Source organism: Schistocerca nitens, chromosome 2, assembly GCF_023898315.1.
Source record: "Schistocerca nitens isolate TAMUIC-IGC-003100 chromosome 2, iqSchNite1.1, whole genome shotgun sequence".
In the NCBI taxonomy this organism is placed as follows: Eukaryota; Metazoa; Arthropoda; class Insecta; order Orthoptera; family Acrididae; genus Schistocerca; species Schistocerca nitens.
The window spans coordinates 679,820,163-679,834,839 of NC_064615.1; the positions used below are offsets into that span (position 1 = coordinate 679,820,163).

At 41.3% G+C, this 14,677-nt stretch overlaps 1 protein-coding gene across 1 annotated transcript in view; it reads left to right on the plus strand.

The window, feature by feature from the left end:
• The window catches only part of LOC126236813 (unconventional myosin-XV), a 498,803-nt gene that overhangs the window by 235,336 nt on the left and 248,790 nt on the right, over positions 1–14,677 (plus strand). The window contains exons 38-41 of the mRNA XM_049946408.1: positions 2,667–2,776; positions 3,256–3,353; positions 5,291–5,619; positions 14,411–14,598. Coding sequence (XP_049802365.1) covers positions 2,667–2,776; positions 3,256–3,353; positions 5,291–5,619; positions 14,411–14,598 — 725 coding nt within the window. The remainder of the gene's footprint in view (positions 1–2,666; positions 2,777–3,255; positions 3,354–5,290; positions 5,620–14,410; positions 14,599–14,677) is intronic.

Sequence of the window (14,677 nt, forward strand, 5' to 3'; positions counted from 1 at the left end):
GATAGCTTGACCACTGTGGCCTTTTGTATTGGATTATAGCAGTGCAATACACTGAAAATGATGAGTTACATGCATGTAGCCATTGCCAAGTGATCATACAGTTTTATGTGTTTCATTTTATTTTTTACATTCTACAGTGCTTTAATCAGTACAGTGTAACTCCACAATTATTGTTTACTCTCCAGTGAATATGTTGTGTGATCATGATGGACAGTTGATGAAGATAAACATCATACTACCATGTATCACAGAGAAAATGCCACAGAAATGTGAGAGGTTGATCAATGATGCTGGGATCAAATATTTTTAAAATAGTGTATGACAAAATGTCAGGTTTAAAATCAGTGTATTTTATGGAAAATGTGTGCCCTCAGTTGATAGCAGATTGTTAAACTAAATAAAAATTACAACAATAAAGCATGTAGAAAACAAGAAATCATCCAAAGGATTAAAATGTCGTATAAGTGGAAAGTACTTAGAACAAATAAATATCTCACTCTTGTTGTCCACTAAAATCCTAGTTTAAAATAGGAGAAGAAAATTTGCCACTTGTGAGACCATCATGTAAAACATGTGAAAGGAAAGATCACACAATATCATCGATTTAGAGTTTCATCTTATTGTGTACTTTTGCCTATATTATGTAACGATTGTCTTAACTGAAATGAAGGCACCATAGATGTAACTACAAGCTGTGTTGCAATAGAAAAAGCCTGTGACATTCACAGTTTTCTGTGTAATATTACATTAGTGTGCACCAAATACTTTTTAAGTAACTCTCCCTTTTAAAATGACAATATTACAAAAAGGATGGATCACTACTCACCTTATAGAGGAGATGCTGAGTTGCAGACAAGTACAACAAAAAGTCTGTTAAATGTGGGATCTTGCCATAAAGGCCTCCTTCTAACATAGAAAAAACAAACATATTCACACAAGCACAACTTACACACACGCACGACCACTGTCTCTTGTCACCGATGCCAGACCTTTTATGATACACTCCTGGAAATTGAAATAAGAACACCGTGAATTCATTGTCCCAGGAAGGGGAAACTTTATTGACACATTCCTGGGGTCAGATACATCACATGATCACACTGACAGAACCACAGGCACATAGACACAGGCAACAGAGCATGCACAATGTCGGCACTAGTACAGTGTATATCCACCTTTCGCAGCAATGCAGGCTGCTATTCTCCCATGGAGACGATCGTAGAGATGCTGGATGTAGTCCTGTGGAACGGCTTGCCATGCCATTTCCACCTGGCGCCTCAGTTGGACCAGCGTTCGTGCTGGACGTGCAGACCGTGTGAGACGACGCTTCATCCAGTCCCAAACATGCTCAATGGGGGACAGATCCGGAGATCTTGCTGGCCAGGGTAGTTGACTTACACCTTCTAGAGCACGTTGGGTGGCACAGGATACATGCGGACGTGCATTGTCCTGTTGGAACAGCAAGTTCCCTTGCCGGTCTAGGAATGGTAGAACGATGGGTTCGATGACGGTTTGGATGTACCGTGCACTATTCAGTGTCCCCTCGACGATCACCAGTGGTGTACGGCCAGTGTAGGAGATCGCTCCCCACACCATGATGCCGGGTGTTGGCCCTGTGTGCCTCGGTCGTATGCAGTCTTGATTGTAGCGCTCACCTGCACGGCGCCAAACACGCATACGACCATCATTGGCACCAAGGCAGAAGCGACTCTCATCGCTGAAGACGACACGTCTCCATTCGTCCCTCCATTCACGCCTGTCGCGACACCACTGGAGGCGGGCTGCACGATGTTGGGGCGTGAGCGGAAGACGGCCTAACGGTGTGCGGGACCGTAGCCCAGCTTCATGGAGACGGTTGCAAATGGTCCTCGCCGATACCCCAGGAGCAACAGTGTCCCTAATTTGCTGGGAAGTGGCGGTGCGGTCCCCTACGGCACTGCGTAGGATCCTACGGTCTTGGCGTGCATCCGTGCGTCGCTGCGGTCCGGTCCCAGGTCGACGGGCACATGCACCTTCCGCCGACCACTGGCGACAACATCGATGTACTGTGGAGACCTCACGCCCCACGTGTTGAGCAATTCGGCGGTACGTCCACCCGGCCTCCCGCATGCCCACTATACACCCTCGCTCCAAGTCCGTCAACTGCACATACGGTTCACGTCCACGCTGTCGCGGCATGCTACCAGTGTTAAAGACTGCGATGGAGCTCCGTATGCCACGACAAACTGGCTGACACTGACGGCGGTGGTGCACAAATGCTGCGCAGCTAGCGCCATTCGACGGCCAACACCGCGGTTCCTGGTGTGTCCGCTGTGCCGTGCGTGTGATCATTGCTTGTACAGCCCTCTCGCAGTGTCCGGAGCAAGTATGGTGGGTCTGACACACCGGTGTCAATGTGTTCTTTTTTCCATTTCCAGGAGTGTATTTATAGTCCTTCGATGATGAGATCATTAAGCAGGTGATATGTAGCATTATAAGTAGCACAGATTATTTCCATTTCATAGAATATGTTTCCTCAGCTGACTCATTAATTCCTTTAACTTAAAATTTATTGTTCTTACATATGAGATTTTGAAACACACTAGAATGCTGTATTTATTATGAAAAATAAGACTGAAAATGAGTTTTAGTACAAATATTGTATGCCCTTTTCAATATCTGTGCAGGGCAAGTAACAAACCAGAGAAGCCAGCTGTTCTTCCTGCTAAGCGAGAAGATGCTCGTCCAGTGAGGAAGTTAGAAGATAATCGCCGACACATGCTAGAGCAGCAACTGAGTGAGTTGTGCTAACTATTACAGTACAATATATTGGAAATTTAAGTTATGTATTTTTTAGGCAGGTAATGTTGAATACCATGGGTCTGACAGAATGAGCAACTTATACAATAAAATACTTTAGCTTTTTATCTCTGTTTAGAGGACAGTGGAAGGCTTATCATCCGTGGTTAATGTACTTGTGGCAACAGGCTCATAATTGGTTTTTAGCACCAGTTTCTTGTATGTGTTGTTCTCCTTTGTGTGTGATTCATAGAGTATAAAATTCCTGTAACTTGTTCAGAAAAAAATAACTGGTGCATCTTTCATTTCCTGTTTCATTTTAAATCTTGTTCATATATCTTACAGTCTGCTTTCAAAACTAGATATTTATTCATTTGTCAGAAATACACCTTTGCTTATTAATAAACTGTACATTTCAACTTTGTATAGAATTTAAAATATGTGTTCTGGTTCATTGCCACTCTGATTTTCTTCTAGCCGGTCGGTGGGACTCTGTTGACTCCATTGCAGACATTCGAGGTGTTAGCAAGGAAGAACGATCAGATGTACAACAAACAAATATTGTCCGAAGTCAGGTACCACCTCTTTTCATATTCAGACATAGTTTTACATTGATAGAAAATTCAAGAGGGAATATAATGTGTATATAAGGATAGACCACTACTTTTAAGTCAGTTCCACCAACTATCCCTAATCTCTCTGTACGGAGCATTGACTGTCTTCTTTTTTATACCATAAGCACATCTTTAGCAGAATGGTTTAGGCAGTTGGTACAGTCTCTGAAGAGGCTCTTTAGATCCAAAACTTGTTATCATAGACAATTGTGTAATTCTCTCCTAACATTCTTGAATTGAAAAATTGAGACAGGAACGTTATATAAATGTTTGCATAGAGTACTTTTTGCCCCAAGTTCAATTACGTGAGGGTCATTCAATAATTAAAGAGACAAATTGGCCTCGAGAAAAAAGTGTTTATTTTTACAAAACAATACTTTTTCTACTTCTCAACATAATCCCCTTGAACATTTATGCACTTCTTCCAACAGGCTACAAGCTTTTATCTTGATGTTTCCCACAAACTTGTTTATGTCCTCGTTGTCCTGGAACCTTTTCCCACGTAATGCCTCCTTCAGTGCACCAAACAAATGGAAATTACTAGGTGCTAAATCATGACTGTAAGGGGTTGAGGCAGTACTTCCTAGCCTGTTTTGTCAATGGTTTTTCGGGTTAGTTGAGCTACATGAGGATGTGGGTTGTCTTGCTGAAGAATCACACTTCTCCTCTGAGATCCACAATGTCTCCCTCTCATGACTGGCTTCAGCTTGTTTAAAAGCAAATCTGATCAATATTGGCTGTTCGTTGTTTGCTGCTCTTCGAGATAATCATGAAAAACTGGACCTTCAGTATCCCAAACCCCTGTCAACATGACTTTTCCTGCTGACGCTTGGGTTTTGATTTTTTTCTTGACATGTGAGTTATTGTGCTTCCACTCCATGCTTTGTCTTTTTTGATTCTGGCTCATAATAGTGAACCCAAGTTTCATCACAAGTTAAAATTTTGTTGAGTAAGTGCTCACCTTCTCTTTTATAATGTTTTGTTAGCTCTGAGCACACTCTCAGCCTTGTTTCCTTGTGTAGCCGCATCACCTCCTTTGGAACCCATCTTGCACGTTTTACGGTGCTTCAGATTGTTACAGATAATGTTTATGAACTGTACCAGTAGTAACTTGAACTTTATCAACTATCATTTCCACAGTCACACGATGGTCGACACGAATAATGTCATCAATTCAATTTTCAAGTGAGGGAGTTGAAGCTGCAACTGGTCGGCCAGAACGATATTCGTCAGTCACTGAGTCATGACCATTTTTGAACTGCTCTACCCACTTGTAAAAATTTGCGCGATTCATACAACCACCTTCACCATCAACTTTGGGCATTCTACAGTGTATATTCACTGGTTTTTCACCTACAGCAAGTAAAAAACAAATAATAGAACGTTGTTAACAAATGTGGACATTTCAAGTGGACTCACCATCTTGAAATTTGTTTTTGAGGTTATAAACAAAACAATGTTGATATATCAGCTGAGCAGGGATCATCCCAGTGATGCCAATTTAAAGTCATAAAAGTACCAAACTTGCCCTGCTAACAGTTTTTTCCCCAGACCAATTTGTCTCTTTAATTATTGAATGACCCTCATATTTCCATTGAGTTTGTCTCATCAGTTTACATTGAATAATTACATTGTCTGCTTAAGTGTAAATAATCTTTTGACAAGATATTTGCTTCCAATATTTTTTTTTGTTCCTCTGTATTATAAAATTAATCAATCAATTGTAAACATAGAATACAACACTTACTTCTATTTCTTGAGGAACTGAAGTTGGAATTTCATGTGAAACCATAAAAACATTAATTACCATTTTTTAAAAGCCAAAGTTGTACATTTTATTTTACAGTTATCAATACATTATTCCTGGGGAATCTGTGTATCTGTTACATCTTCTGCAGGTAGAACGGATGGAAAAAACAACTCCAAACCGCATAGAGGAAAAACTACCTACAACGAATGGATGGGATAGGCCAAGTGCAAATGCAATGGCTGATAAGGCAGCTTGGGAGAAAGGTATAGGCATGAGTGGCTGGGAGACAGCAACCTGGGAAAGAGAACGTGAGCCATGGGAGAGGCATACAGGTGTCACACCGAATTCTGGTTGGGACACAAAGCCAGCACCATCTGCTGCTAGCAGCTGGAGGCCTGCTCCTCCACCACCTCCTGTCACCCCACACTTCATCGATACATCCCCTACATCACGGACCAGCAGCTTCTATTCCCAGAGGTAAGTTACATTTAATTTTTAAACTAATGCAGAAATTTTTATGGTAATATACACTGAAGCACCAAAGAAACTGGTATATGCTTGTGTATTCAAATACAGAGATATGTAAACAGGCAGAATACGGCACTGCAGTTGGCAACAAGTGTCTGGGGCAGTTGTTTGATCGGTTACTGTTATAGTCGGCGCACAAGCAATAGGACACAGCATCTTCGAGGTAGCGATGAAGTGGGGATTTTCCCATACACATTTCACAAGTGTACCTCAAACATTGCTGACAGAAGTGCAACCCTTCCGCAAATTGTTGCAGATTTCAATGCTTGGCTGTCAAGAAGAGTCAGCATGCAAACCATTCAACAAAACATCATCCATATGGGCATTCAGAGCCAAAGGCCCACTTGTGTACCCTTGATGAGTGCATGACACACAGCTTTATGCCTTGCTTTGGCCTGTCAAAACCGACATTGGACTGTTTATGACTGGAAACACGTTGCCTGGTCGGACGAGTCTCGTTTCAAATTGTATTGAGCGGATGGACGTATACAGATATGGAGACAACCTCATGAATTCGTGGACACTGCATGTGGAGGCTCCGCAATGGTGTGGGGCATGTGCAGTTGGAGTAATATGGGACCTCTGAAACGTCTAGATACGACTCTGACAGATGACACATATGTAAGCATCCTGTCAGATCACCTGCGTCCACCCATGTCCATTGTGCATTCCGATGGACTTGGGCAATTCCAGCATGACAATGCAATATCCCACACATCTAGAATTGCTACAGAGTGGCACGAGGAACACTCATCTGGCCTGCTGGCCACCAAATTCCCAGACAGGAATATGTTGATGGGTGTTGTGTGGTAAGATGCCTAAAAACTACTCAGGGCATCCTCTCTAGGTAACACCGTGACTATTTTCTTTAGTCTTGATTTGAACATCCTGGTCAGCAGTTAAACATTTGTGTTTGATGATGGATGGAATGACTATGTGGTCAGGTGCTGAATTCCATTTTGTGCTGCACTGTCAAAGGAAATTCATCAAGGGTACCCTGAAGGTTCTGGTCCAGCACAAAACAGATTGGCTCCTGCTTGTCGCAGTCGACGCACAGGCATAAGGGATCCGCATTTGCGTGCTGTGAGGTGGGGCTGTAGTGAGTATCATAGGAATAATTACTCAGAAACATGACCCACCACTGTAGATAATATGCCTTTCTGTCTGGGAGCTTGGGCTGGGGACCAAATAGTGAGATAAGTTGCTTATTGTATGTAATAAGATGCTGTACAAGAAAACATGAAACTTTTTTACTCTGTATATGATCCTGAGCCCTCTTTCTCAATCCAAGAATAATTTCTGTGTGCTGCCAACAAGATCTTAGAGTTGACTGCAATAAGGTGCTCCAAGCCATCAGGATTTTTCTGAGAGTGCATAGTGCAATTTCCGTATTGACACATGTCAGTGGCCAGAGTCAAAGGGTTACATGGCCAAACACAGATTGGAGTAGAGGGTGCTGCTTCAAGTTTTGGATTACTGACCGAATGCCTCCATCCACACAAACTTCACTCATTTCTTACAATGGTTATTTATTGGATGACAAAAGTGAGCAGCCCATGGAATGAATTTTGCATAGTTACTTAAAAAATGACTGTATGTCTCTAATACTCTTAGGAACTGACAAATTTTCTACTGCCACAATATGTTCTGGCATATACCAATCATAATTAGCATGTACCCCAAGTATTGCACTGTTGGAGGGGGGGGGGGGGGGCAGGAGGGGCAGGCCAACTACATTTTTGAAGCATGCAACAAGGGCCATTCTTTAAAATTCACTGATAAACTGCGCACAGATTTTGCAAATGCTGTCTCACTCATGGTGTCAGTAACCCAAATGCCTTCTAAATCATTGTTGGAACACAGAAAGTCTTTGATAAGTTGCTCGAGTAAATGCTTGGAATATTTGTGGAGCTGAAGCCGAATATTTGTGGAGCTGAAGCTACATCAAATGGCAAATGGGTAAGTTGCCAAATCGCACAAGGAATATTTAATACTAAAATTTGTCGAAACTCAGCATCCAGTGGCAACTGCAAGTGTGTATCTCTGAGGCCAGTTTTGTAAAAATGACTGCCGGCCAACTTAGCTAGCAACTGCTTGGGGTGTAGTATGCAGGGTGTGTTGAGTGTCCTTGAAATCGCCACCAAGTCCAACATTGCCATTAGGTTTCTGGATCACGACTAGGGGGTGGCACACTGGCTTGATGAAATCAGTGACACCATTCCAAGATTCTGCCGCCTGTCAAGTTCTGCTTTCACTTTATCTCACTTAGTAAATTGCATGGGGTGGATGTGACACAACTTAGGAACAACCCAAAGTTTCAATGTTATACAGGCCTCAAAATTGGTGGCTTTACCCAGATCCTTACAAAAAATTTAGTGAAGACTGCAGCAATGCATTCAAGTTCTGAAATGGGACTGCCTGAGAGACAAGGTTTACTGTATCAAACAGTTCAAATCAAGAAATACTGTAAGCATCAAGTGCAAAAGTGTTTTCTGCCAACTGTAAATTTACAACCAAAAGCATGAGCTGGTGTTCCACATTTTTGTATCTGGTCATTGCAACTAGTAGTTACTGCCAAAAGGGACTCCATTGTCCACTATAAGAGATAGTGTAAGTTGGGCAACCTACAAGGTGATAAATATCTAAATTGATCAGACTTGCTGAAGTCGCTGTATCTCATTGAAACTTTTTTACAACCGTCAGCTGTCTACAAGTGTGTCATGACATGGTGTGACTGAAGGCTTGCTGAGGTCCTCATGGGCTTGATTGCAAACATGAGAAAGTTTTTCCGCAGTGCTGGGTACTGTCATTTCTTGCACACAGCTGCTGAATGTCCTGGCATAAGGCAGCCTCACCAAGTTGCAACGAAATAGAGTTGTTGTCTCGTCTCACATAATGACCAACAATCTGGGTAAGACTGTCATAATGATAGGGGTGACTCTGACACTGTGGAAGTATGGTACTCTGCATCTTTTGTGAATTCAGTGGGTGACTCTGGTAGCAGAGACTGACAGTAGTCTCTGACATTGCCCACCTTTGTTGCAGCACCAGGATGCGCAGAACACATTCTGTTTATACACTTGACCAACCACCTTGATTACATGGTTGCTAAAATCTCAATGGCCATTGATGGGGACCTGAGCCACTGGTGTAACTCGACAAGTTTTCCACCTCCCAATCATCTGAAAACACATTTTGTGTTGCTGCAATCAATTCTTCGACTCTGCAATATGTGTTACCTCATGTGACGTTGGATCCAAATATGCTGACACTTTAGTCTGTACTGTTCTGTTGAGCACCAGCTGCACCATCACATCGTGAATTAGGCAGTCTGCATAACAAATGCTGTGTTGGGTACCCTCAAAATTACATATACATACTGACCACTGTAATTCAGCTATCCATTCCACATACAGCTGCCTCAGACACTTTGATATTGATTGAACTGTTGGTAGGCAGCTATACGTGCGTTTGCTGACTATAGTAGTGTGTTAGTAATTTACACAATTCTGAAAATTCTACTTTTTCAGAGTTCATAAGGGGCTCAAAATGGTTTGAATGGCTCTAAGCACTATGGGACTTAACATCTGAGGTCATTAGTCCCCTAGACTTAGAACTACTTAAACCTAACTAACCTAGGGACATCACACACATCCATGCCAGAGACAAGATTCGAACCTGCGACCGCAGTAGTAGCTCAGTTCCGGACTGAAGCGCCTAGAACTGCTCGGCCACAGCAGCCGGCACAGAAGGGACTATAATTTCTGTACCACCTCATACAAACTAATGACTCGACAGCAATGAAGCACTCTGATCTACAGCCAGTGATGCACCTTATCTGGCTGTACAGCTTGAAACTGCATAGGTAATTTTCCCACCTATCCCTGGTCTCATAAAAACCTGCAAATGGGCCCGACACGGGAGGCTGCATAGCTGGTGCTTGTGCCGCCAATCGTGTGATCAGCAATTGGATGAGCTCCTGTTTTTGCCCCTGTTGCTGTTACTGCTGCTGCTGTTGCAACTGTTGTTGCTGCTATTGCAATTATTGTTGTTGTTATTGCTGCTGTTTCAGCAGCTCCTCCTCTGGGACCAAGGTGGTAATATTATACAACACTATCACTAAAAACAAATGTATACTGGAGAGCAAGTCCTCATCAACAACTGTTATATCTTGCATAAGGAGATGGTAGCATCCAATAAAAACATTTGGAATGAGAGTACATACCATGATGTGTGGTGCCTGTGAAAACACCCTGGTGGGCAGAGAGGCCAAAGGCTTGTCACGGGACAAACATGGAAACTGTAAGAGTGTGGCAGCACAAAGAATTTACAACACTGATTAAAGTGTATATAGGTCAAGTAAACAAGATCTGCCCTCATGCTAGCATGCAACTTTCCTAGGAGTCTGTGTGGTCAAAACAGGAAAGCTGTGATCCCAGAGGCACTCGCCAATGTAGGTGGCACTCATGCCATGTACAGTGAAGTCACCAATCACTCCATCTCTCAAATGCAAACAACTCCTCATCTGACATACAAGAGTGTCTGGTGGGATACCAAAATAATCAAAATGGGACTCTCTATGTGGAGGGAGATAGAGAATACTTTGCAGTGATTTTTTGCTTTCTGTTTCTTTTCCACATCTCATGTGCCAACTTTCTCTCCCCTGACAACTGGAAACCCTGGAGCATCCATTATGTGGAGGCATTGTTTCTCTCTTTGACTATCTCTTCGCGAATGGATATACATAGAACATTGTTTTTGTGAACTTCTCATGTAATTTGTGGTGTTTATTCCTTATCTTATCCATGACAAGCATTAAAATAATAGTCTAGCCAGCACCATGCATACATTAACACAAAAATGAACATGGTATGGTCAATGCAAAGTCAAAGTGCTCGAGAGTAGCAGACAGTAGAATTATGTATTAGCTAGTGTGCCATATGATACATTCCCTTTTGCTATTGCACATCTTCACACCACATGTCTCATTAACTTCACACCATTGTAATGCACAAATAAAGATAGTACATTTGCCAGAGCACAAAGCACATTTGAAACAAGAAGAAACAAATTGTACAGATCTGAAAGGGAGTTGGACAGAAGGAAACCACTTTAAGGCCTAATTAGTGTTCCCCATTGTTTGAAGACTGGAAGCATAATAAAAGCTCATAAAAATTATAAGTGGTGTCTTTATATGATAAAGGAACTTTCAGTTAATGCAAAGTTTTTTGTGTAATTATCATGCAAGCTGACTGCTTGTAACATCAGACATTGATGAGTTCATATCACTAAATAAGAAGCGGATGTATACTGTCAAAATAGTTGCATGCATCCCCTTGCGGCTGCCGCTGGTGTACCATTTTTCTAAAGTGTAGCTTACCAGTGTCGTAATGAATATAGCCTGTATTTCAAGATTTTTGTAATCTTCAACGGATTGGGGGGAGGGGGGAGTTTTATGCATCAGTGTCATTAACCACTTTCTACTCTGCTTGCAAATGGTGTATGGGAGGAGCAACTGCCTGAACACCTCTGTAGGAGCCCACATTTTTCTAATTTTATCCTCATAGTCTCTATATGATACATGTGTAATTAATATATTATGTTTCTCGGAAGGTGATTTTAGAAAGTCTAAGAGCAATCCTGTTTTTAAAGTACAGACAGTTTATTTGTCTATATGCCTCTGACTGGAGTTGGCTGAGTGTATGATGTATAAACTCATGACTCCTCAGGCTTCTCCATGTGTGAATCATGGCAGGAGAATAATACACAAACTTGAACATCAAGAATTTTGTAAATAGTTCCCTTAGTTGTCATTTCCTGATAATTAATTTTAATTGTATGAAGCTTAGCTTTGAATCTCTTTTACAACAACTAGTTTATGTAAAATTTTCATATAAAGTGATAATGCCAGAATATTGGCTGTTGTGATGAACTGTAGTGATTTATTGCATATGGTGTAGTCAAACAATACAGAGTCTTTACATCACTTCTTGTACTTTGCTTTATATTTTCTTATGTATTGGATTAGGTTCTGATAACCTGTAAAACTTTCTGCATTTTGTTCTTTATGATGTGCTGAATGATATCCACTGCTGATAATGTCTCCCCATTGAAGAAAATTTGTTGGTCCTACCTGCCAGTACATCTTCAGTTTAGTTAGATATCTACTTAAATATTCCATAAGCACATGTCCTTCACTGATACATATCAATTCTCTGTGTACAGTGGTTGCTTTACATGAATATTGGACATATTACCATGCATTCATTGCCATTTAAAAGAGCAAACTAGCTAGTTACCAAACTGTAGAAGATATACACACTAACGAAAGAGGAGAACAAAACATGTGTCTGTAATACAGACTTCTTACCAAGGTAAAAGAAAGGAAATGTTTGATTCACACACAACTAGTTAAAGATTAAGTAGAAAATATTGAAAATTATATAGGTAGGTCAGATAACCAATGAAGGAATACTGAATCACATTGGGGGGAAAAGGTTTTATGGCACAACTTCGCTAAAAGAAGGGATATATTGCTAGGACGCAGCGTAAGGAATCAAACAATACCTAATTTGTTAATGGAGGGAAGTGTGGACTTAAACATTCTAGATGTAGAACAGTGTTTGCATACAGGAAGCCAGTTCAAAGCTGTGTAGCTCATAGCAGCTACACAAATATGAAGAGACTTGAACAGGATAGAATAGTGTGTAAAGCTGCATCAAACCACTCTTCCAATGGCATCCTGGTCCACGCTGCTGGAGATGGTGGTCATATGTATGTGAGACGTGCTTGTTTGTGTGAATGAATGTGTATGTGTGTTATGTGAATGAATGTGTGTGTGTGTTTCCTTTTCTGACGAAGGCTGTGGCCAAGAGCTAATGTGAAAGTGTCTTTTAGTTGTGGATGGCTGCAACTTAACATGTCATCTTTGCGTTAAGTAGCAATCTATCTTTTCCTGACATTGTTAAAGATGAAGATAATATGATGTATTTAATTCTCTCTTTTAGCACAATTCTTGTGTTAGTAGTTGTTCTAAGCCATTTATTTACAAAACTTTTAAGAACAAAAGAGGTGTTGCTAAAGTATTTAAATGGAATAGCTGGAAGCAGCTACAGTGGGAAAACAACTGTGAAGCAGTAGCTGAACAGCATTCTTATCAATATTGATAAGCTTCTTTGTTGCCCTCAGAAATCTGAACTTTTGCTATGTTTAAGGAGTAGTATGACAGTTTATCCATGTAACTTGGGAATCATTTGTAATCTGCAGTTCTTTTGCGTAGATGTGATTCATTCTTCCATTCTATTTTGAGATAAGTCTGACTCTTCATTTTATGATAGCCCAAAAAGAGGTGAATAATACTGCTATAAAAATCTTTGATCATATATCCAATGATGGTAAATGCCTGTCTCATAGCAAAGCTAAATTTGAAAGAAATTTGAAAAAGTTCCTTGTAGACAAACCTTCTTTTCCAAAGAAACTTGGCCGGCCGGGGTGGCTGAGCGGTTCTAGGCGCTACAGTCTGGAACCGCGGGACCACTACAGTCGCAGGTTCGAATCCTGCCTCGGGCATGGATGTGTGTGATGTCCTTAGGTTAGTTAGGTTTAAGTAGTTCTAAGTTCTAGGGGACTGATGACCTCAGAAGTTAAGTCCCATAGTGCTCAGAGCCATTTGAACCAAAGAAACTTGCTGCGTATTTAGTGCAAAAGTGTTACTTTCTTGAAAACTGAATTTTTCACTCTGAACAGTGTGTGCACTGATATGAAACTCCCTGGCAGATTAAAGCTGTACACTGAACCAAGACTCGGAACTTGGGACCTCTGCCTTTCCTGGATAAGCACTCCACTGGCTGAGCTACCCAAGCACGCCTCACAACCCTTTCTCACAGCTTTACTTCTGCAGTACTTCATCTCCTACCTTCCAAACTTCACAGAAGTTCTCTAGATACTCAGTTGGTAGAGCACTTGCCTGTGAAAAGCAAAGATACTGAGTTCGAATCTCGGACCAGCATACAGTTTTAAACTGCCAGGAAGTTTCATATCAGCACACACTCTGCTGCAGAGTGATAAACTCACTCTGGGAACATTCCTTGGGCTATGGCTAAGCCAAGTCTCCGCACTATTCTTTCTTCCGAGAGTGCTAGTCCTGCAAGTTTTGCAGGAGAGCTTCTATGAAGTTTGGAAGGTGAGTGATGAGGTACTGGCAGAAGTAAAGCTGTGAGGACAGATCATGAATCATGCTTGGGTAGCTGTCAATAGAGCACTTGCTTGTAAAAGCCAAAGATCCCAAGTTTGAGTCTCACTCTGGCACACAGTTTTAATCTGCTGGGAAGTTTCTTGTTACCTTCTTGTTTGTGTTATTAAATGAAATATTTGTTTTTCGTTATAAGCAAATTTGTAAATTGTTTTTTGCTGTTTGAACTCGTCTGTAAATGGCCATCATGTAGCCATATCTAAATACAAATTAAGCTGATAGTCTGTAAACTGACTCACTCCATGTCATTGTGATATATCCTGCAAAGTGGGCCATCGAACATTTAACTAACTAACTACTCCGTAAATATTGTATGTACTACCGTAGCTGTTTTATAAACATCATTTAACATGTAAAGTGAGAAAGTATGTATACTATATTGATTTCTTGAACAGAGTCTTAATTTTTAAAATAATATTTATAACTTTTTTATGTAGCAGCAATTATGACAAATCAGAACAGAAAAATTAACTGGGAAAATTGTTTCAGTAATACAAATGCTCTTCCGAGGCCACGTTCCCCACCACCTCCAGTGCAACCTGGAGGGTTCTCTCAGCAGCAGTTGCAGCAACAGCATACGTCCTATCAACAAGTTGGTGCTTCTAGTCGACTCATGGACAGAGACCGCCGTTCTTCTGCATCAACGCATCTGACAGATCGTATGGAGCGTATTGAGAGTAAGTACTACTGGGTCACATCCATTTACTGTGCCACGTGCAGAAAATGATCCAGTATTTAATACACTAAATCAGTGTA